This window comes from Manis javanica, chromosome 1 (assembly GCF_040802235.1).
Source record: "Manis javanica isolate MJ-LG chromosome 1, MJ_LKY, whole genome shotgun sequence".
Lineage (NCBI taxonomy): Eukaryota > Metazoa > Chordata > Mammalia > Pholidota > Manidae > Manis > Manis javanica.
The window spans coordinates 86,271,797-86,297,368 of NC_133156.1; the positions used below are offsets into that span (position 1 = coordinate 86,271,797).

General features: G+C 37.6%; 1 protein-coding gene across 7 annotated transcripts in view; it reads right to left on the minus strand.

Moving 5' to 3' along the window:
• Nucleotides 1-262: 262 nt before the first annotated feature.
• The window catches only part of XRCC4 (X-ray repair cross complementing 4), a 234,087-nt gene continuing 208,777 nt past the window's right edge, over nucleotides 263-25,572 (minus strand). For all 7 annotated transcript variants that reach the window (XM_017675798.3, XM_036998460.2, XM_073234440.1 and 4 more), the window contains one exon: nucleotides 263-444. In XM_017675798.3, the coding sequence (XP_017531287.3) occupies nucleotides 333-444 (112 nt within the window). In that variant the 3' untranslated portion in view covers nucleotides 263-332. The remainder of the gene's footprint in view (nucleotides 445-25,572) is intronic.

The window sequence follows — 25,572 nt, forward strand, 5'->3', positions numbered from 1 at the left end:
TTGTCCTATTTCTTAAATCTTCCTAGACAGGATGTCAGATGGCTACCATACATGATATGTTTGAATAAAATAAATGTGTTTTTTGTAACAAAATGTCTCAGATTTTATGTAATTAAAGGCATGCTCAATGAACAGTTTAGAATAAGGTACCATTATCAAGTCATATCTTCATGTCCATATGAAATCCATTTTGCACAATGGTTTCCACTGAGTGTATATGTAATTAAATTGGAAGGTGCTGTAAGTTATAGCTGCTGCTGAGTTGAAATTTTGCTTTTACAGTTTAATGAACAGAAAACATAGTCTGGTGAACATCAGAGCTCTTTTAACAGTTAAATCTCATCAAAGAGGTCTTCTGGACTACTGTTTCTTAGAGTTTCTAAAGACATGTTTTCAGCTGAGCTGTGCTCTTTTCCCAACATCTCAGGTACTGGAGGATCAGTCCTAGAGTAAAAAGAAAATGAAGATTTTATTTTTTTTAATTCCATGTAGAGTAAAAGAAAATTAAAATGGCAAATAAGTGAAACAGAAATTAAATCTTGTTTCAGAATTGCTTAGGAGATTTATTTCCCTATACTACATTAACATAAAGAGATGAAGGGAATATTTAACTCTTTAGAATTAATCTGTTTCTATTTTGAGTTAACAAAAAAATCAAAGGCCTATACCAATACTCATAATTAAAGTTAATAAATAAAATATCCTCTGTGCTGCGAGTATTTTTATGACAAGATATAGAAGACTTTTCAAGCCATTTCTTTAATAATTCCATCACAGTTTACATTTTCCTCTGGGTCCCTTAAATTCCACTTACAAACATGCACTTTAACCCTTAATAGCAGAAAGTTCTGACTGCACTAATTTTCTTCAGTGGTTATTTGATTACAAGTGTGCATATAACTAATAATGACTTCACATTTAGCAGTCATTGATGAAATGTTGTTGGTCTACATGCATTAATTGAATTTACATATCTTCATTTAGTAACTAAATTTTAATCAGTTTCAGTGCTGCAGTTACTACATCAACGACTGATCTCTATATTTATCTAAATGTTCCCTTTAAGTCGTAGAATAAAAAGTATATTATTGGCTGTTACCTGGTCTTAAAAATAGTGAGCTGCAGTAAGAGAGTTCAATCAGAAGGACAGCTTAGGAACATACATTTATACCTGTGTATAGACTTTGTCAGTAAAACATGCTGAATATTAACAATCAGAGATGGCTTCAGGGGCACTGATGACTAGGTTGAATCAACCCAGTAATATTCTAAGATTCAGCAATACTCCCATATTTCCAGCTTCAAAGGCAGAGGAGTAGTCACAGAGGCTTGGTACAGATGCAAAAGAATGGGATTTGAAGTCAGGACGGATAGATTTGAATTCAGGTCTTTTTCTTATTTTTTATAACTTTAGGCAGATCATTTAACCTAACTGGACTTCTGTTCTCTCCCCTGTAAAATCAAGATAATAATTTCTGCCTCAGATGTGGTCCAAAGATTAAATGAGATACTTGTAAAATTCCCACAAAAAATTTGGAAACTATTATTAGCTGCTAATATTGCATAAACCACAGAAGAGCTCCTGCTAATAGCTTCTTTAATTTAAAAGAATTAGCCATTAAAAATCCCCAAATTTTGAGTATGTTTAGATTATGAATATTTCAATAAGCCTATACCCACACTTAGTTTCACAGATTATTAAAAAAGAATCCACCACAGGGTCCTCTTGGCCCTGTGACTTACACAATTAACCATGGTTGACTGCCACTAAACCTGGGACGTGTCTTGTCTTATCCTGAGCAAGCCAAGTTCTGACAACACTACCCTCACAGGAATGTCAAAGGGCCAGTCATTAATGCATGCCAAGATGACAAGTACTATCCTCTGGGAGTGTCAGTGTTAAAATTAACAATAAATATAGACATAACTATTTTAACATGTAATTAAATATCTAAAAATATATTACACAGGAGAATAAAATGAAACTATAAAGAATAAAAGTATAATCATTACATGTGTAAGTTTTCAATGTCAACTCAAAACACATTAACCATTGTTCTCTGGCCCTAAAACCTAGAGTTGCCTTTTTTCCTCCTAGGAAATAGAGAATTGAATTATTTCAATTAAAAAGTTAGACATGGAAAAACCTCTGTAATTTTGTACATAATCTAGACACTGAACAAGCAGAATGCAGAGATCTATTGATTTAGTTAAAAAAATCAGCCTAAGACAAAAGGACCACGCTGAAGTGACAGGTCTGAAGGAAGTAGATTCCTGATGCTCCATTTATGATCCTCGTGTCCTCCTATAGTGACAAGGAGCTTAAGAAACACGTTTTGACTCCCTTGTTCTTAGAGACTAGTACATAATAGGAACTCAATTCATGTTCAGTGAACAGAGGTCATTATTCTACAGCTTTCATATCCATGGTAAGTCAACAGAATAAATTCAAGCTCTCCACACAAGCAAACTTAAGTTTTATAACTTTTATAAGTAATAAGTGTTTATGGTAAGACTATAAATTATGAAAAGCATAAAGTAAAATGTCCATCATCATATTTTACATCATTTGTATTTTCATCTGTATTGTTTTTAAGTGGGATCATTCTATGTATATAATTTTGCAGTTTGATGCCTTTACAATGCAATAGCAAAGCCTTCGCATGTTGAAAAAAACAGATCTATACTCATCATTAGTTTTAATTTGGTTGTAGAAACCATTAATCAATCTCCAGACAGACATTTGGGTTGGCTCCATTTTTTTAATGCTTTTATAAAAAACACAATAATTAATATCCTCATAAACATATTTTAGCATATTTGTAATATTATTCTTTTACCAACATGCTTATTCCAAGAATTGATGCCGATAAAGTGAAATTTGAAGCCAATAATTCAGAGAGCCTGTATCTAAATTCTTCACAGAAAGTGAGCTTAAGCAAGTAATTTGAAACTTGGAGTTCCTCTCTGTGTAATTAAATTACAATCATTAGATACGGTCCAGATTTAAGTTCTAAATCTCCCAGGAAGACTTTTTTCTTTTGACATTCTACATTCAGGCTGATTTTTCTTTTCTGTGATTATTTAAAGTACTTGATGTCTGCACCCTGTGTTTCAATATAGCTTTATTTATTTCATCAGTATTTGTCAAACATGTACTACAAACAGCTCACTGTACAAGAGAAATAAGACAGATAAAAGTAACACATGATTCCTGCCCCCAGGAAGCTTTCAGTTAAACTTTTTACTTTCTCTTACTTTTTTCAAATGTGTCATTTCATCATAATTTTATTTGTTGGAAGACAAGGACTATGTAACATGACTTGTTAACAAATAATGTTTTATTGCTTTAGGAATCTGTATAAACATTTTATCAGTATTTAGGATTAAGGTAGATTTTCAGATAGTTTTTATGGACATGATGGTTCAACAAGAAAAATTCTGAATCCAGAGTCAGATTCTTATTTATGCCTCACCACACTGAGATTTTGGTCAGGTGACTGTACCTTTCTGAATCTCAGTTTCTTAATTGAATTTGTGGAAAGTTAGGATTCCTATAAATAATCTTGGAGTTCTTTCAGCACCTGGATTCACAGATAGTTATGCTCAAATAGTTGAGCATAGACTACTTTGCAAAATACAGGGTCTCAATAAATATCTGGAATAAGTGAATAATATGAATTAAAGAGGACAGGTTAATGACAATAAGAAACTGTTCTTTAGGGCTAAAGGCTAAAATATAAGGACTTTTTAAAATAAAGGGAATAAATGAAACTTCTCCAGATGATGACAGCCTCACTAAAAGATGGCTTATGTTCTTAATATAGTTGCAGAGTTCTGCTTTATTAGCTTGATTTCACACTGCATTAAAACACACACACACACACATACGCATGCTAACCACAACTCAAATCAAAATTGCACTACCATCATCTAATTAACAAGGAATAGTGTAGATCAAAAGTCAGGTCAAAAGAAATATCTCATCTTGTGAAAGGTTCTCTGAAATGTTAGAATGACTGACGTCTCTTTTAATTTCTGGGAGCCGAATTACCCATAACTTCAAAAATGTTATTTCCAGTTCTTGGCTCATCTTGTAAAGACATTTCTTGGCCCTGTTTAATATTGGTATTACCATGACTGGAATATCAATCTTTCCTTATTCAAATGAGGAGCATCAGTATTGTTTTGAGTGGATTAGTTGCATTTTGTAACATACTCTAAGAGTAAGATTTCTGAAACATGTGAAGGTGCCAGTCTGAGGAAACTGAGAGGTCCAGGAAAATGTGTAATGATTGATGGCATTAGGATACTTGAAACATCATGCTTATTTGACTATGACACAAACAGTGGTTCTGAAACAAAAAATCTAAAGTCAGTTCCTATGTGGTTTCACTATATCTCCACCTTCACAATACACACAAGACTCAATTCCAAGTGAACCAACCATTTAAATGAGAAAGCCAAAACTTTAAAGCATTTAGAAGAAAATAAAGGATAATAACCCTTGGATCTGAGGATAGAGAAGCTTTTTTTTTTAAGGTAGAAAGTGAAGCCATAAAGGTAAAGATTGATAAATTAAATTACATTAGAAGTACTAGCAGTACTAACAAAGAATTACTATCCAAGGAACTCCTACAAATAATTTTAAAGCCTGAACAAAATTTAAAAATACATGCCAAAGACTACAGAAACTTCCAAGATGAGGGAAGAGTACAAATAAGCATATGATAATAAGCTGAACTTCATTAGTAACCAAAGAAATGCAAATGAAAACTAGTGTGAAATATTTTATACCAGATAAGCAAAATTGGAAATGTGCATCAATAGCAAATATCACAGAGAACATGGAAGAACAAGATCAACTGCTAGTGGTTGGAGTGTCAACATTTGAATCACTTTATATAACAATTTGGCAATAACTGTCCAAGTATATGGAAATGTAGGTACATATACACAGGAATTCCACTCCTAAGTACATACTCTAGAGAAACATTTGCATATGTATGTCAGGGGATATGTTTATAGGTGTATTGTTTGTAATAGTGAAAAACTACAAAGTATCCACATGTCTTTCCACAGGAAAATGGGCAAATAAGTCAGAATTTTCATACAATGGACTATGATGCAGCTGCACACATGCATGAATCTCAAAGCTAATGTTGAGCAAAAGGGCAAGGCACAGAAAGGTAAATGCCACTATAATTCTATTCAAAGTTCAAAAACATGCAAAAATCTACAGTATTATTCTTTAAACACTGGCATGTGTGCGATGTGTCAGTGTATGTACTTAATAGTTCTCCTCCATGTGCTCATCCAGTACTTGCCCTTTCATGACCAATGCCAGCTTTTTGGGTCTTGTAATGTGTGAAGATGGTGATACAGAAGAGGGGCAGGTTTAGTGTTAGGCATAAAAGGTTCTGTTTAGCCATAATGGGTGAGTCTGAAGTTACTGCAAGATATCTAAATGGAGATAGATGTTGAGTAGGTAAATGATTATATAGATTGTAGAGCTCAGGAGAGATGACTGGACGCCATCTGCAGAGAGAACACTCACATCACTTCCATTAAAGGCAAATGAGCTGAAGAAATCACCCAGAGAGAATCTACCAGGGGTAAAAAAGTTTAGTATAGAATCCTGGAGAATATTACAATTGCACAGGCAGACAGTAAGAGAAAAAAATGATTAAAAGGACATTGAAAAGAAAAGATTTGAGAAATACAGAGAGAACCAGAAAGGAGTGTTGCCACAGAAGCCAAAGCCAAGTTTAGTTTGTGTGCCTGAAACTTGTGCCGTTACCACCCCACCCAAATGCTGGCTTTCAGTGTAACTTTGACTACTGCATTTGTATACACAAGTTAGGTAAATTATTTCCATCCACTATGAATTATCTGGAGTTAAGAAGAATAGCCTGGAAGGAGGCTGTTTTGCTTGTGATTTATTACAGACAAGAATAATAGGCAGTGATTTCTTTTGGGAGGAAGGACGTCTTAAACTCTTGGCCTGAAGCAGTCATAGTGAAAATCTAGCAGAATGATCAATTTCTACCCAGCCACCAGCGCAGGGCATCCTCAAGTACCTGTTTCTCTTATGCTGAAATTTAATGCCCTCCATTGCCCCCTCAACACACAAACACACATACAGCTTTGTTTTACTACTAACTTCTGTGACACTACCCACCTCATCCTAACCTTCCCCTGGGACTGGGGTAAAGGTCAGATGTGGGCAATGGATGAAGATGAGAGGTGAGGTAAGGACAATGTACTGGGAGAGAATCAGAGCTGAGCACTGGCTGAGAAATACAGTATTTGGTAATAACAAAAGCCAAATATCTAACAATTTGTTTTTTAGAATGTAACAAATCAAACCTTTATCAAAATGATAACAAAAAAACAGCCAAATCAAAATATTAGGTACTTGCTACTATTAAAAAACAGGGGAGCTATCATACTGACATTACGAGTTTCCATTATGGGATGAACTCAATTATAGAAACAACTTTTAAATGGAAAACATTTAAATGATGTGTTTAAAAATTAACATTACCAAAGTTACCACTATTTTTTTGAATTAAGTTTTGGTATTTAAAAAAATGTTTGATCTCAGAATAAATGGGAAAAGTAGCTACAAATTTCTAGTTGACCTTTTAAAAACCAAAAGCATATCATAAATAAATTAGACTGAAGTCATCAGGATTCAGTAAAACAAGTGTTGCGCATTGTTTGGAATTCAGTAGGCCTAGACTATATTTTATTAGCCTTAGAAAATGAAACAAGTTGAAACTTTCTGGCAAGCAAAATGGCAAAGAAAAGAACTTGTCTTAGTTATTTTCAATTAAATTCCTAAAGCTATTTGTATTTTTTTATTATTTTGTTATCATTAATCTACAATTACATGAAGAACATTATGTTTACTATGCTCCCCCCTTCACCAAGTCCCCCCTACAAACCCCAATACAGTCACTTACAGGGTAGTAAGATGTTGTAGAATCACTACTTATCTTCTCTGTGTTGCACAGCCCTCCCCATGCCCATGCCCACATTATACATGCTAATGGTAATACTCGCTTTCTTTTTCCCCGCCCTTATCCCTCCCTCCCTTCCCTCCCATTCTCCCCAGTCCCTTTCCCTTTGGTAACTGTTAGTCCATTCTTGGGTTCTGTGATTCTGCTGCTGTTTTGTTCCTTCCATTTTTCTTTGTTCTTATACTCCACATATGAGTGAAATCATTTGGTATTTATCTTTCTCCACCGGGCATATTACACAAAGCATAATACCCTCTAGTTCCATCCATGTTGTTGCAAATGGTAGGATTTGTTTTCTTCTTATGGCTGAATAATATTCCATAGTGTATATGTACCACATCTTCTTTATCTATTCATCAACAGACAGACACTTAGGTTGCTTCCATTTCTTGGCTATTGTGAATAGTGCTGCGATAAATATAGGGGTACATCTGTCTTTTTCAAACTGGGCACTGTGTTCTTAGGGTAAATTCCTAAAAGTGGAATTCCTGGGTCAAATGGTATTTCTATTTTGAGCTTTTTGAGGAACCTCCATACTGCTTTCCAGAAAGGTTGAACTAATTTACATTCCCACCAGCAGTGTAAGAGGGTTCTTCTTTCTCCACAACCTCGCCAACATTTGTTGTTGTTTGTCTTTTGGATGGCAGCCATCCTTACTGTGTGAGGTGATATCTCATTGTGGTTTTAATTTTCATTTCTCTGATGACTAGCGATGTGGAGCATCTTTTCATGTGTCTGTTGGCCATCTGAATTTCTTCTTTGGAGAACTGTCTGTTTAGCTTCTCCGCCCATTTTTTAATTGGATTATTTGTTTTTTGTTTGTTGAGGTGTGTGAGCTCTTTATATATTTTGAATGTCAACCCTTTATTGGATCTGTCATTTATGAATATATTCTCCCATACTGTAGGGTACCTTTTTGTTCTATTGATGGTGCCCTTTGCTGTACAGAGGCTTGTTAGCTTGATGTAGTCTCACTTGTTCATTTTTGCTTTTGTTTGCCTTGCCCGGGGAGATATGTTCATGAAGAAGTCGCTCATGTTTATCTCCAAGAGATTTTTGCCTATGTTTTTTTCTAGAAGTTTTATGGTTTCATGTCTTACATTCAGGTCTTTGATCCATTTCAAATTTACTTCCGCAAATGGGGTTATACAGTGATCCAGTTTCATTCTCTTACATGTAGTTTTTTTTTTTTACCAGCAGCTGGTTTTGCCAGCACCATTTGTTGAAGAGACTGTCATTTCCCCATTGTATGTCCATGGCTCCTTTATTGTATATTAATTGACCATATATGTTTGGGTTAATGTCCGGAGTCTCTATTCTGTTCCACTGGTCTGTGGCTCTGTTCTTGTGCCAGTACCAAATTGTCTTGATTACTGTGGCTTTGTAGTAGAGCTTGAAGTTGGGGAGTGAGATCCTCCCACTTTATTCTTCTTTCTCAGAATTGCTTTGGCTATTCGGGGTCTTTGGTGTTTCCATATGAATTTTTGAACTATTTGTTCCAGTTCGTTGAGGAATGCTGTTGGTTATTTGATAGGGATTGCATCAAATCTGTATATTGCTTTCGGCAGGATGGCCATTTTGATGATATTAATTCTTCCTAGCTAAGAGCATGGGATGATTTTCCATTTGTAAGTGTCCTCTTTAATTTCTCTTAAGAGTGTCTTATAGTTTTCAGGGTACAAGTCTTTCACGTCCTTGGTTAGGTTTATTCCTAGGTATTTTATTCTTTTTGATGCAATTGTGAATGGAATTGTTTTCCTGATTTCTCTTTCTATTGGTTCATTACTAGTGTTTAGGAAAGCCACAGATTTCTGTGTGTTGATTTTGTATCCTGCAACTTTGCTGTATTCTGATATCAGTTCTAGTAGTTTTGGAGTGGAGTCTTTAGGGTTTTTTATGTACAATATCATGTCATCTGCAAATAGTGACAGCTTAACTTATTCTTTACCAATCTGGATTCCTTGTATTTCTTTGTTTTGTCAATTGCCATGGCTAGGACCTCCAGTACTATGTTAAATAACAGTGTTTCCGATCTCAGAGGAAAAGCTTTCAGCTTCTCGCTGTTCAGTATGATGTTGGCTGTGGGTTTATCATGTATGGCCTTTATTATGTTGAGGTACTTGCCCACTATACCCATTTTGTTGAGAGTTTTATCATGGATGTTGAATTTTGTCAAATGCTTTTTCAGCATCTGTGGAGATGATCATGTGGTTTTTGTCTTTCTTTTTGTTGATGTGGTGGATGATGTTGATGGATTTTCGAATGTTGTTCCATCCTTGCATCCCTGGGATGAATCCCACTTGGTCATGGTGTATGACCCATTTTATATATTTTTGAATTCGATTTGCTAATATTTTATTGAGTATTTTTGCATCTATGTTCATCAGAGATATTGGTCTCTAATTTCCTTTTTTGGTGGGGTCTTTGCCTGGTTTTGGTATTAGGGTGATGTTGACTTCATAAAATGAGTTTAGGAGTATTTCCTCCTCTTCTATTTTATGGAAAACTTTAAGGAGAATGGGTATTATGCCTTCTCTGTATGTCTGATAAAATTCTGAGGTAAATCCATCTGGCCCGGGGGTTTTGTTCTTTGGTAGTTTTTTGATTACTGCTTCAATTTCTTTGCTCATAATTGGTTTGTTTAATTTTTGTGTTTCTTCCTTGGTCAGTCTTGGAAGGTTGTATTTTTCCAGGAAGTTGTCCATTTCTTCTAGGTTTTCCAGTTTCTTAGCATATAGGTTTTCATAGTATTCTCTAATAATTCTTTGTATTTCTGTGGGGTCTGTCGTGATTTTTCCTTTCTCATTTCCGATTCTATTCATGTGTGTTGATTCTCTTTTTCTCTTAATAAGTTTGGCTAGAGGCTTATCTATTTTATTTTCTCAAAGAACCAGCTCTTGATTTCATTGATTTTTTTTTCTATTGTTTCATTCTTCTCCATTTTATTTATTTCTTCTCTGATCTTTATTATATCCCTCCACCTGTTAACTTTGGGCCTTATTTGTTCTTCTTTTTCCAATATCAATAATTGCGATGTTAGACTATTCATCAGGGATTGTTCTTCCTTCTTTAAATATGCCTGGATTGCTATATACTTTCCTCTTAAGACTGCTTTCGCTACGTCCTACAGAAGTTGTGGCTTTGTGTTGTTGTTGTCATTTGTTTCCATATATTGCTTGATCTCTATTTTAATTAGGTCGTTGATCCACTGATTTTTTAGGAGCATGTTGTTAAGCCTCCATGTGTTTGTGAGCGTTTTGCTTTCTTTGTACAATTTATTTCTAGTTTTATGCCTTTGTGGTCTGAAAAATTGGTTGGTAGAATTTCAATCTTTTTGAATTTACTGAGACTCTTTTTATGGCCTAGTATGTGGTCTATTCTGGAGAATGTTCCATGTGCACTTGAGAAGAATGTGTAATCTGTTCTTTTGGATGTAGAGTTCTATAGATGTCTATTAAGTCCATCTGTTCTAGTGTGTTGTTCAGTGTCTCTGTGTCCTTACTTATTTTCTGTCCCGTGGATCTATCCTTTGGAGTGAGTGGTGTGTTGAATTCTCCTAAAATTAATGCATTGGATTCTATTTCCTCCTTTAGTTCTGTTAGTATTTGTTTCACATATGCTGGTGCTCCTGTGTTCGGGGCATATGTATTTATAATGGTTATATCCTCTTGTTGGACTGAGCCCTTTATCATTATGTAATGTCCTTCTTTATCTCTTTCTTTGTTTTGAAGACTATTTTGTCTGATACTAGTACTGCAACACCTGCTTTTTTCTCCCTGTTGTTTGCATGAAATATCTTTTTCCATCCCTTGACTTTTAGTCTGTGCATGTCTTTGGGTTTGAGGTGAGTCTCTTGTAAGCAGCATAGAGATGGGTCTTGCTTTTTTATCCATTCTGTTACTCTGTGTCTTTTGAATGGTGCATTCAGTCCATTTACATTTAGGGTGACTATTGAAAGATATATACTTATGGCCATTGCAGGGTTTAGATTTGTGGTTACCAAAGGTTCAAGGTTAGCTTCTTTGCTATCTAAGTATCTAACTTAACTTGCTTATTGAGCTATTTTAAACACTGTCTGGCGATTCTTTATTTCTCTCCCTTCTTATTCCTCCTCCTCCATTCTTTATATGTTGGTTGTTTTATTCTGTGCTCTTTCATGTTTCCTTTAACTGCTTTTGTGGATAGTTGATTTTATTTTTTGCCTTTAGTTAGTATTTGGTTGGTGTGCTTTCTTTGCTGTGATTTTATTTTCTCTGGTGACATCTATTTAGTCTTAGGAGTACTCCCATCTAGAGTAGTTCCTCTAAAATACCCTGTAGAGGTGGTTTGTGGGAGGCAAATTCCCTCAATTTTTGCTTGTCTGGGAATTGTGTAATCCCCCCTTCATATTTACATGATAATTGTGCTGGATACAGTATGCTTGGTTCAAGACCCTCTGTTTCATTGCATTAAATATATCATGCCATTCTCTTCTAGCCTTTAAGGTTTCTGTTGAGAAGTCTGATGATAGCCTGATGGGTTTTCCTTTGTAGGTGACCTTTTTCCTCTCTCTAGCTGCCTTTAAAACTCTGTCCTTGTCATTTGTCTTTGCCATTTTAATTATTATGTGTCTTGGTGTTGTCCTCCTTGGGTCCCTTCTGTTGGGAATTCTGTGTACTTCCATGGTCTGAGTGTTTATTTCCTCCCCCAGTTTGGGGAAGTTTTCAGCAATTATTTCTTCAAAGACACTTTCTATCCCTTTTTCTCTCTCTTCTTCTTCTGGTACCCCTATACTGCGGATATTGCTCCTTTTGGATTGGTCACACAGTTCTCTTAATATTGTTTCATTCCTGGAGATCCTTTTATATCTCTCTGCGTCAGCTTCTCTGTGTTCCTTTTCTCTGATTTCTATTCCATTAACGGCCTCTTGCACCTCATCCAGTCTGCTCTTAAGTCCTTCCAGAGATCGTTTCATTTCTGTAATCTCCTTCCGGACTTCTTCCCTTAGCTCTTGCATATTTCTCTGCAGATCCATCAGCATGGTTATGACCTTTATTTTGAATTCTTTTTCAGGAAGATTGGTTAGGTCCTCAGAGGTTGTCTTTGTTATTGTGGTCTGGATCAAATTCTTCTGCCTTTTCATGGCAATGGAGGTATTTGTGGGGAGTTGGTGCGTGTGTCAGCTGGGAGAATGTCCCTTCTTGCTAGTTGTGGCCTTCCTCTCCTGGGAGAACAGCGACCCCTTGTGTCTTGTGCTGGGCAGCTGCGCGCAGATGGGGTGTCTGGTTCTTGCCCCGCTGCTGTGAAGAAGCGCTTCCTGGTTGCTGTGGGCGTGGCCTCTGCCGCTATGGTGGAGTCATGGGTGGGAGGCTGTTTATCCCCGTGAGGGGCCTCTGAACTGCACTGCTGCCCAGGGGGTTGGAGCGCCCAGAGTTCCCCAGGATTCCCAGTTACTGGGCTGATTGTGCTGGGGCGATTCCATCCAGTTCTGAGGCCCCTGTCCCTTTAAGATTTTCAAAGGGCACTCGCTTTTCTTTTGTCCCGGGGGCACTGGCTGTGGGGACCCACTCGCAGATTTTACTGTCCTGTTTCCCTAGTATCCAGCACCCCATGCACTGTGTGTCTGAGCTCCCTAAAGCTATTTTTTTCTGATGAATATTATTTTGCTGTTCAGATTTATCATGAGCATGAAGAAATGGAAATATGCAAATATTTGTGTGAAAATTCTATCATTGATTTTTCCCATTTTCCTGTGGAGAGATATTTGGGGAGTTTTCAGTTTTTCACTATTATAAACAATGCACCTATGAACATGTCCCCTGACATACATATGCAAATGTTTCTCTACAGTATGTGCTTAAGAGTGGAATTCCTGGGTATAGGTACCTACATCTCCATATGCCTAGGCAGTTATTGCCAAACAGCTTTAAGAAGTATGTAAATATGCTTTAAGAAATATATACAAATTTGAAATAAGTTATTTTGAATGAAACAAAGAAAGGAGAATTAAGAGCGAATACACTTAATGCTTAAATGCACTTTTGTGCTTTACAGATATTGTGAAAGGATGACAATTCTAAAATTTCCCTATAAAATACATTATGGATTTGAAAAAAAGATTCTCCAGTTCTATATAATTCTATGTTTAAATTCACAGCCATTAAGATAAATATGTCCATAACCCACAAGAATGCCAAAATTTATGCAGGAATTTCATAATAATAAATTGGAAGATTTTGTCAGTCTTAACAGTACTTTATTCAGATTACTCTGGTAATTCATTTGATGATCAATATCAAGTCCATATATACTTAAAAAAAATCAATACCTGAAAATCTCTGTATTAAAACCTACTTATTCTTGCATCCCTTCCAAGTTTTGAAATGGTATAGGTGACATTTGTTATTGTTGATCTGTGTTTATAAAAGTAAAAAACTGTCTTCTTGGTATAAAATGATTGTCCACAACTCTAAGACAGGCCATTGTTTACTTGCTAGTTGCATGCTACAAATGAAGCCTCCCTCACTAGACTAGAAGCTTCTCAAGTGGAGAGACTCTTTTTATTTAACCTGACTCATAAATATTTCAATGACTGCATGTATTAATTAATGAACAAGTGATTGAATAAATGAGGTAGACAGTATTAACAAGAAGCCTCAATAAAGTTAAGCAACCTGCTCAAAGCCACACAACCAATAAGTATTGAAGCAAGTGGGCTGGTAAGTCAACAGTGGAGCCAGGGTATTAGCCCAGATTTCTCTCACTCCAAAATCCATACTATTCATGCTACACCAGTGTTTTGGGGTCACTAATTTTTATTTCTACACGAGGGGAAGACAGCTTGGTGTTGTTCAATGTGTCCCAAAAACTAGCTCCATGAGACACTCTAAAAGAGAAATCTGTGGTCCAAAATATTTGGCAAATATTTACTTTTTCTCCATTAAGTCCTCTAATAAGTGTTTCATGTACATATTACACATTAGAAGCTATAGTAGTTCTTCCATAAATGAACATGTTAATTGAATTATTAGGTAAACAAACAAGGTGCAGAAGACTGTGCAGAAAATTGGTGTGTGTGTGTGTGTGTGCATATTGTGTGTATATGTGTGTGCTTATATGTATATAGAATAGCTCTGGAAAGATTCACAAGTTAACAATGAATGACAGGTGAAAGGAATTGGGCTGAAGGACAAGGATACTGTTTGCTGGATATTTTCTTAGACTGTTGAGATTAAAAAAAAACTTTATACATAGATTATACTTTTTTAAAGTGCTTTAAGAAGAAAGAAGCTTGTTTAACCTGGGTTTTGCAAGTGAATCTGGCAGCCAAAGCTACTTTTCTCACTAGTTTTCAAGCAGTAACATCCCAAGAAACTCATGTTCTCTGGAACAGGCTGCACTACTTCCCCAAGACTGTACCATCTACTAGCCTGAACCCAGAAACTTTCTGGTCCAATGGAGGAACACAAAAACAGAAAAAAAAACCCACACAGAGGTCTACTTTTGGCTATCAAGAGAAGTGGATAACGCATGGGCAGACAGTAACAGCCAGCCCGGGAGGTTGTGATTTCTCATGATGGACAGTTTCATCACAACGGTAACAGCTGTTTCAGTTCCGGCTGCTCCTGTAACTAATTACCGTAGCACAGCGGCTTACAACACACAGGCGTTATCTCACAGTTCTGGAGTTGGCAGGCTGACTCAGCTCTCACTGGGCTAGAATCAAGGTGCTGGCACAGCTAACACTCCTCTCTGGAGCCTGTGGTCAAGAACCTGTTTGCTCACCTTTTCCAACTTAGGAAAACTACCCCCATCTTCACCTTCAATGCCATGGGAGGCAGACTCCTTGCATCTCTCTGACCTGGCTTCCTTTGCCACCATTCTTTCTCTGCCTCTCTGCCCCTCTTTCCCACTTAAGAGCCCTTGTGACACATTGGACTCATGTGGATAATCCAGGATAATTAATATTTTAATTAATAGTTCAGCTACTTTTAAGGTTAGCTGATTAGCAACCTTAATTCATCTGCACCCATAATTTCCTTTTTTTTTTATTAAGGTATCATTGATACATACTCTTATGAAGGTTTCACAAGAAAAACAATGTGGTTATTACATTCACTCTTATTATCAAGCCCCACCCCATACCCCATTGCAGTCACTGCCCATCAGTGTAGTAAGATGCCACAGAGTCACTATTGGTCTTCGCTGAGCTACACTGTCTTCCCTGTGACCCCACACACACCATGTGCACCAATCATGATACCCCACAATCCTCTTCTCCCTCCCTCCCATCCTCCCCCACCCCTTCCCTTGTAACCACTAGTCCACCTTAATTTCCTTTTGCCATGTAATCTAACAAAAGTCTTAGGTTCCAGGAATTACGATGTGGATATCTTTGCCTGGGAAACAGGCAGGGTGGGGGGCATTAGCCTGCCTATCACTCCAGCCTTAACTTGGTTAGGGCTCAATTGTTATTCTATCAGCTTAAACAGGTGTCAGGATAAATGAACAGAGAAACAGGTTGTGTATGAGCAGGACATTTTAGGCCTAGGGCTAGAAGAAACCCTCAGGCTGGCTGGAGGAGGCATTTGCAAAGTCTCAAAGTCTGTTGAGATTAAAAATATATATATATATATATATATATATATATATATATATATATATATATATATATTATACCTTTTTAAGGTGCTTTAAGAAAAAATAAGCTTGTTTAACCTGGGTTTTGCAAGTGAATTTGGCAGCCAAAGCCCTTTTCTCATTACTTTTCATACAGTGAAGCTAAAAAGAACCCACACTTGGTCTTATCTAGAGATGAACTGAATCAGAATCGTTGAGACAGGCTGGCAACCACTATCATCATCACCTACCCATCTACTACTTACTGAGTGCTTAACCGTGGGTCAGAGACTGTGCTAGATGCCTGGGACATGAAGGTGAGCAAACAGTCCGAGGCAGGAGCAACACTGAGCTACTGAGCTCCCCGGAATACACACTTAGAGCAGCCCTTGCCGAGGGGTCTGCAATCAGTGCTGTTTCAGTATGACAGTTCTATAGGTAGGCTGTTAAAAAACCAAAGACAATGCCACATTCAAAGATGTGTGATCTGGGCTGTCAAGCACATGGGGCCACAAACTTAGACGGGCCTTATCACTGGCTTAATGTTCTGCTGTCACTATCTCAAAAATTCTTAATGATTTTAACAAAAGGGTTATTTGTTTTCATTTTGCACAGGGACTGAAAATGCAGTCAGTCTTGACCATGCACTGTGGTGCACCAGACCCAAACGGAACCTAACCAATTGCTCAGACTTAACTCTGGACCAATTAAAAATGGGACTTAAAAAAAAGGAAAAACCAATTATGTACTGATGCATGGACTCCTCTGTCCTATTTAGAATCTAGTTTTGATCCTTAATTAGCATAATCACCAGTAAACCTCCTTTCTAACCTTAAAAAGCATGCACTCTTTCTTCAGGGAAATACTTGGTGAATCACTGGTAATGTTTTTTTTCTTTTTGCCTGCAAATAAATAAAGAAGAATGCGTTTTCTTAGCAAATACATACTCTGTTTTGTTAGGCTTCTCCTCCTCCCTCTCTTCTTTTTTTTTTGTTTAAACCTTACAGTAAGATAACAGAGTTTCTACTTTAATTTACAGATTTTTCCATTATTTTAGTCCTTGCTGGTAGATTTTATTCTACTGTTCTCAAAATTAGCCAGTCTGATGGATTCCTCTGCTCACCAAGCAGCAAGCCTGTCATCAGTGCCGTTCTGTGCTGTGGCCTCCCTGTCTCCTTCCCTCCGATTTGTTGAGTATCAGTCTACCCCAAATCCTTCCAACATTTTGTGGATATTTGCCTAGGCTCTCTGTGGAATGGGTGACTAAGCATTGTTCTGTAGTCAGACTTTTTAAAGAAGACAAACTATTTTGTAACATCACCAACATCTGATTTTTATATGAAATGAGTATCATATAACTGAGACATAGAACGAACAAATTAAAAAAAATTCTTCAAGTGTACTAATTCAACTTGGTATTGTCAGTGAATGTAAAGAGAGTCACTGTTCAAATTCTTGGAGATGTTCTCTCGGTTTTTAAGAAACATGTCAGAAAGGGTTCAGAGCACTGGAAGAAGGCAGATGGAAATAATTACAAAATTCTATAGATTTTGATTTAGAATGAAGAAGATTAAACTTTTCAGCTCATTAAAAAAATACAATGAAATTGTGAAGTGAAGCCAAGTTGGATAGGGAGGCATAACGTTTTTAAAACAAATCAGATTAAAGATGGCTGCATGAGAGGAGAGACAGAGGCTTCCTCCTAAAACTGGATACAATTAGAAAATTTAATTGGTGCAACTAATCCTGAGAACGCAACAGGAAAGAGGATGCGTCAGACTGCACACACCTGCAGAAAAGAGCAGACCTCAGCGAACAGGGTAACTACCAGAGCTGTGGCTCCACGGGACACGAGCCCCTCCCCCACCCCAGCTCACCAGCGGGAGGAAGACAAACAGAGCAGGGAGGGAGTGGAAGGCCTGGGACTGCTGAATACCTAGCTCTGGAGATCTGCTCTGGGAGCACAAACCTACATTTCATGGTGCTTTCATGAGACTTGCATGACTACTGCGTTGGAAAGTTAATACGGGCAGAGTTCTGGGAGACTGGGATTCTGGCTGCTTGTGGAAAGCAGGGATCCATATCCAGCTGCTGTGGGACAAAAACTTATACCTGTGTGCCCGGCCCACTGGCTCAGGCAGTGGACACAGGCACAGCAGCCAGGAGGCAGGGAACAGCTCTTTCCTACCCCCAGTACCGCTCCCCTGCGACCCTTGACATTGCTTCAGGGGCTCAGCAGCTCCAGAATAGAGCTTCTGGACACTAGAGGGCGCCATATACAAACATGAAACACCAAAGGAATCTTGTCCAGAGTAAAATTATTAATACAACTCCTGAGAAAGATTTAAATGATATGGACCTTGTGACTCTTCCTGAAAGGGAGTTCAAAATAAACATAATCAACATCCTAATGGAGGTACAGAAAGACATCCAAGAAATCAGGAATGAATTCAGGTCAGAGATCCAATCGTTAAAGAACACGATGGAGGGTATTAAAAGCAGGTTGGATATGGTGGAGGAGACAATAAATGAAATAGAAACTAGAGAAGAGGAATACAAAGAAGCTGAGTCTCAGAGAGAAAAAAGGATCTCTAAAAATGAAAGAATATTGAGAGAACTGTGTGACTAATCCAAGTGGAACAATATTTGCATTATAGGGATACCAGAAGAAGAAGAGAGAGAAAAAGGGATAGAAAGTGTCTTCGAGGAGGTAGTTGCTGAAAACTTCCCCAGTCTGGGGAAGGAGACAGTCTCTCAGGCCATGGAGATCCACAGATCCCCCTACACAACGGACCCAAGGAAGACAACACCAAGCCACATAGTAATTAAAATGGGAAAGATCATCAAGGATAAGGACAGACTGTTAAAAGCAGCCAGAGGCAGAAATAAGATCACATACAAAGGAAAGCCCATCAGACTAACATCAGACTTCTCAGCAGAAACCTTACAGGCCAGAAGGGAGTGGCATGATGTATTTAATGCCATGAAGCAAAGGGCCTGGAACCAAGATTACTTTATCTGGCGAGATTATCATTTAAATTTGAAGGTGGGATTAAACAATTTCCAGATAAGCAAAAGCTGAGAGAGTTTACCTCCAACAAACCATCTCTACAGTCTATTTTGGAGGGACTGCTATAGATAGAAGTGTTCCTAGGGTTGGATAGCTGTCACCAGAGGTACTAAAATGATGGTAGGGAGGGTGGAGCAGCTGATTGCGAGGCAAATAAAAAATTAAATTGACTATCCCCAAAGCCAATCAAGGGATAGAGAAAAAGTATAGAATCTGATACCTAATATATAGAGAATGAAGGAGGAAGAAAAAGGAGGAGAAATAGAAAAGAACCTTTAGATTGTGTTTGTAACAGCATACTAAGTGAGTTAAGTTAGACTCTTAGATAGTAAGGAAAGTAATCTGGAACCTGTGGTAACCACAAATCTAAAGACTGAAATGGCAATAAGAACATACCTATCGATAATCACCCTAAATGTAAATGGACTGAATGCACCAATCAAAAGACACAGAGTCAATGAATGGATAAAAAAATAAGACCCATCTATATGCTGCTTACAAGAGACTCACTTCAAACCCAAAGACATACACAGACTAAAAGTCAAGGGATGGAAAAATATATTTCATGCAAACAACAGGGAGAAAAAAGCAGGTGTTGCAGTACTAGTATCAGACAAAATAGTCATCAAAACAAAGAAAGAGATAAAGAAGGACATTACATAATGATAAAGGGCTCAGTCCAACAAGAGGATATAACCATTATAAACATATATGCCCCCAAGAGAGGAGTACCAGCATATGTGAAACAAATACTAACAGAACTAAAGGAGGAAATAGAATGCATTGAATTCATTTTAGGAGACCTCAACACACCATCACCTGACAGAAAATAAGTAAGGACACAGAGGCACTGAACAGCACACTAGAACAGATGGACCTAACAGACATCTACAGAACTCTACACCCAAAAGCAACAGGATACACATTCTTCTCAAGTGCACATGGAACATTCTCCAGAATAGAACACATACTAGGCCACAAAAAGAGCCTCAGTAAATTCAAAAAGATTGAAATCCTACCAACCAACTTATTAGATCACAAAGGTATAAAACTAGAAATAAATTGTACCAAGAAAGCAAAAAGGCTCACAAACACATGGAGGCTTAACAACACACTTCTAAATAGTCAATGGATCAAAGATCAAATTAAAATGGAGATCCAGCAATATATGGAAATAAATGACAACAACAACACAAAGCTCCAACTTCTGTAGGATGCAGCGAAAGCGGTCTTAAGAGGAAAGTATATAGCAATCCAGGCATATTTAAAGAAGGAAGAACAAACCCAAATGAATAGTCTAATGTCACAGTTATCAAAATTGGAAAAAGAAGAACAAATGAGGCCTAAAGTCAGCAGAAAGAGGGACATAATAAAGATCAGAGAAGAAATAAATAAAATGGAGAAGAATGAAACAATAGAAAAAATCAATGAAACCAAGAGCTGGTTCTTTGAGAAAATAAACAGAATAGATAAGCCTCTAGCCAGACTTATTAAGAGAAAAACAGAATCAACACACATCAACAGAATTGGAAATGAGAAAGGAAACATCACGATCGACCCAAAAGAAATACAAAGAATTATTAGAGAGTACTATGAAAACCTATATGCTAAGAAACTGGAAAACCTAGAAGAAATGGACAACTTCCTAGAAAAATACAACCTTCCAAGACTGACCCAGAAAGAAACAGAAAATCTAAACAGACCAATTACCAGCAACGAAATTGAAGCAGTAATCAAAAAACTACCCAAGCACAAAACCCCCGGGCAGACAGATTTACCTCAGAATTTTATCAGACATACAGAGAAGACATAATACCTATTCTCCTTAAAGTTTTCCAAAAAATAGACAAGGAGGGAATACTCCCAAACTCATTCTATGAAGCCAACGTCACTCTAATACCAAAACCAGGCAAAGACCTCACCAAAAAAGAAAATTACAGACCAATATCCCAGATGAATGTAGATGCAAAAATACTCAATAAAATATTAGCAAACAGAATTCAACCGTATATCAAAAGGATCATACGCCATGACCAAGTGGGATTCATCCCAGGGATGCAAAGATGGTACAACATTCGAAAATCCATCAACATCATCCACCACATCAACAAAAAGAAAGACAAAAACCACATGATCATCTCCATAGATGCTGAAAAAGCGTTTGACAAAATTCAACATTCATTCATGATAAAAACTCTCAGCAAAATGGGTATACAGGGCAAGTACCTCAACATAATAAAGCCATATATGATAAGCCCACAGCCAACATCATACTGAACAGCAAGAAGCTGAAAGCTTTTCCTCTGAGATCGGGAACAAGACAGGGATGCCCACTCTCCCCACTGTTATTTAACATAGTACTGGAGGTCGTAGACACGGCAATTAGACAAAACAAAGAAATACAAGGAATCCAGGCCGCTAAAGAAGAAGTTAAACTGTCACGATTTGCAGATGACATGATATTGTACATAAAAAACCCTAAAGACTGCACTCCAAAACTACTAGAACTGATATCGGAATACAGCAAAGTTGCAGGATACAAAATTAACACACAGAAATCTGTGGCTTTCCTATACACTAACAATGAACTAATAGAAAGAGAAATCAGGAAAACAATTCCATTCACAATTGCATCAAAAGAAAAAAATATCTAGGAATAAACTTAACCAAGGAAGTGAAAGACCTATACCCTGAAAACTACAAGACACTCTTAAGAGAAATTAAAGAGGACACTAGCAAACGGAAACTCATCCTATGCTCTTGGCTAGGAAGAATTAATATTGTCAAAATGGCCATCCTGCCCAAAGCAATATACAGATTCGATGCAATCCCTATCAAATTACCAACGAAATTCTTCAACGAACTGGAACAAATAGTTCAAAAATTCATATGGAAACACCAAAGACGCTGAATAGCCAAAGCAGTCCTGAGAAGGAAGAATAAAGTGGGGGGATCTTGCTCCGCAACTTCAAGCTCTGCTACAAAGCCACAGTAATCAAGACAATTCAGTACTGGTACAAGAACAGAGCCACAGACCAGTGGAATAGATTAGAGACTCCAGACATTAACCCAAACATATATGGTCAATTAATATACAATAAAGGGGCCATGGACATACAATGGGGAAATGACGGTCTCTTCAACAGATGGTGTTGGCAAAACTGGACAGCTACATGCAAGAAAATGAAACTGGATCACTGTCTAACCCCATACACAAAAGTAAGTTCAAAATGGATCAAAGACCTGAATGTAAGTCATGAAACCATAAAACTCCTAGAAAAAAAATAGGCAAAAATCTCTTGGACATAAACATTAGCAACTTCTTCATGAACATATCTCCCTGGGCAAGGAAAACAAAAGCAAAAATGAACAAGTGGGACTATATCAAGCTGAAAAGCTTCTGTACAGCAAAGGACACCATCAATAGAACAAAGAGGTACCCTACAGTATGGGAGAATAATTTCATAAATGACAGATCTGATAAAGGCTTGACATCTAAAATACATAAAGAGCTCATGCTCCTTAACAAACAAAAAGCAAATAATCCAATTAAAAAATGGGCAGAGGAGCTGAACAGACAGTTCTCCAAAGAAGAAATTCAGATGGCCAACAGACACATGAAAAGATGCTCCACATCGCTAGTTATCAGAGAAATGCAAATTAAAACCACAATGAGATATCACCTCACACCAGTAAGGATGGCCACCATCCAAAAGACAAACAACAACAAATGTTGGCGAGGTTGCGGAGAAAAGGGAACCCTCCTACACTGCTGGTGGGAATGTAAATTAGTTCAACCATTGTGGAAAGCAATATGGAGGTTCCTCAAAATGTTCAAAATAGACTTACCATTTGACTTCTAGGAATTTACCCTAAGGATGCAGCACTCCAGTTTGAAAAAGACAGATGCACCCCCATGTTTATCGCAGCACTATTTACAACAGCCAAGAAATGGAAGCAACCTAAGTGTCCATCAGTAGATGAATGGATAAAGAAAATGTGGTACATATACACAATGGAATATTATTCAACCATAAGAAGAAAACAAATCCTATCATTTGCAACAACATGGATGGAGCTAGAGGGTATTATGCTCAGTGAAATAAGCCAAGTGGAGAAAAACAAATACCAAATGATTTCACTCATCTGTGGAGTATAAGAACAAAAGAAAAACAGAAGGAACAAAACAGCAGCAGAATCACAGAACTCAAGAATGGACTAGCAGTTACCAAAGGGAAAGAGACTGGGGAGAGTGGGAGGGTAGGGTGGCATAAGGGTGGGGAAGAAGAAAGGGGGTATTATGATTAGCATGTATTATGTGTGGGGTGGGGGAAAGGGGAGGGCTTTGCAACACAGAGAAGACAAGGAGTGATTCTACAACATCTTACTATGCTGATGGACAATGACTGTAATGGGGTTTGTGGGGGGGACTTGGGGTAGGGGAGAGCCTAGTAAACATAATGTTCTTCAAAAAAATAAAAATAAATATAAGAAAAAAAAACAAAAAACAAATCACAGATCTCACTAGTGGTAGCAATTCACTGTGCAGAGAACGCAGTATAAGCCACGGAGGATGTAGCCTCAGAGTGACTGGAGAAAGACCCGTTCACTCAGAGCTAGTCTGCATGCAGCAAGCCGGTCTTTACCTATGGGCCCCTCTGTCTGCACAGTTGTCCTCTGGGCCCCTCTGTCTGCACAGCCGTCCTCTGGGCCTCTCTGTCCGCAAAGCCGTCCTCTAGGCCTCTCTGCCTGCACAGCCATCGCACACAGCCATCCTCTGGGCCTCTCTTCAGAGTTGTCCCACACAGCCACTCTCTGGGCTTCTCTGCACAGTCGTCCCACACAGCCGTCCTCTGGGCCTCTCTGCACAGTCGTCCCACACAGCCGTTCTCTGGGCCTCTGTCTTCAACGCTGCCACCACTCCAGCCTCTGCTCTGCTCTTCTGCAACCTTGTGGCTGTGCCACTGTGTCCTGCCCAGAGCACTGGGCAGAGCTCTTTATACTGAATCAACAGCCATGTATTGCCCACAGGTGTGCAGTGAGCTAGTCAACCAAGGCCAGGTGAGAATCCTGGCCACAGGAACTCTCATTTTATCTTCATCTACTTATTCATGTAATCATCACAGTAACCCTATGTTCTGTTATGGTCTCTATTTTCCATATAAGAAACCAAAACCTTGGCTACTTGAGTAATGCAACCAAGTTCTCACAATTTATAAAGGCCAAGGCTGGACTTGAACCTAGGCCTCCTCCATGTTCTTAACCAATGTTTCTTTCCCTTTTTTCCTTTGCTTCAAATGTTTCCCTTCATTATGTGCCCCAATCCTACCTACCCATGAATGCTCAACTAAAATGCTGCATTTCTCATGGAATTTGCCTTAAACTTTCCTTCTTTAAAATCTCATATCACACATCACTACAGAATTATTCTAACATAGAGTAAACTAATTCTGTCCAAAACAATATAGCTTTATGTGTTACCTGGCTAATTATAATGTGTGAAATTGAAATCAGGGCCATTTACAGCAAATATTTCTTGAAGTGTAAAAGGTGTTTACAATCAGATTATAAACTCTATTCTTCCTTAAAGTTGTTAACATCACCATATTCCTTGACAAATACTTAGCAAGCACTGGAAAATGAATTATGCTTTACTGGACATTCTCTGTACAATATTAAGCTGACATGGTCACTGCCTTCTCTGAGCTTACAATCTAAAACAGATGTCATGGTACAAACAAACATAAAAAGAGATAAAGGTGTCTACATACATCTGTTCAACCATTGAAATACATTGCATGAAATATTTATGTTATGTTCCAGCCATAGCTCAACCACCATGTGCGTGTATGTGCATGCTCATGTGTGTGTATGTGTAAAAGATTGAAATGTTCCTATTTAGGGTCGAGACAAGGAGTTTTCAAATGCAGGTTTTGTCTGTAGAAGAAGACAACAGCTTATATCTGTGCAACTGGGACATTACTAGAAGAATACATATGTCAATCACTACAGAATAACCACTATACACATGTGAACCAGATGCTCCCATGTAAAATAACCCAGGGTGTTTCACAGATGAATCACTGAAAACATAATTACACATCAGTCCTAGTTTATTAGTAACAGGTCCACTTATGTGGAAGCATCTGGTACTAACCATCCTGAAGTAGTGGAAAATACAGAAATGGGTACTTTGAAATGTTCAAATGTAAACTCTTCTGTCGCTTTGTTATATTACCTTTACAGCAATGTAAGTGATGATTATATGTCTTCAGTCAAATGTCTTGGGACAGATGTCTATTGCTGCCTCTTATTAGTAAAGATTATGCCAATAAAGCTTATTTTATATCCTCTCCTTTTCAAATGTTTTTACGTCAACAGAAAATAAAATGGTTAGTGGCCACACAACTCCTATATATTTAATTAATGACTGTTAGGGTAAATATTCACTTTCAATACTTCAGATTGTGAACTCAGTTTTAAACTACTATGAATGTTTTCTTTTGCATAAGTTTAAATGTTGATTCAATATGTATGGATGCATTGCAGGTAAACATAGTCAATGTAAAAGCTGTCAGGAAGCATCTATGTTTTACAACATTGATTCTCTGAACTTCAAAGGTCACTTTTCTGTGTTTCATAAAGCTGTCTACCTATTTACATAATAATTTGCTTATTTTCTTCATGTGTCAGAACACTGTCTGACAAATAGAAATGGAACTCTTCGGTTAACAGCAAAGCCTTTTAAGAGGAGTATAATTTTTCTGCTTCAAAGAGACTCTTTATAACAAAGAAAATCAGTATGCCAAATTCTGCTTCTATGGAATACTTGGGTTAAAAACTGCACCAGGAAGGCAGACAGCATCAAAGGCGTCTGTC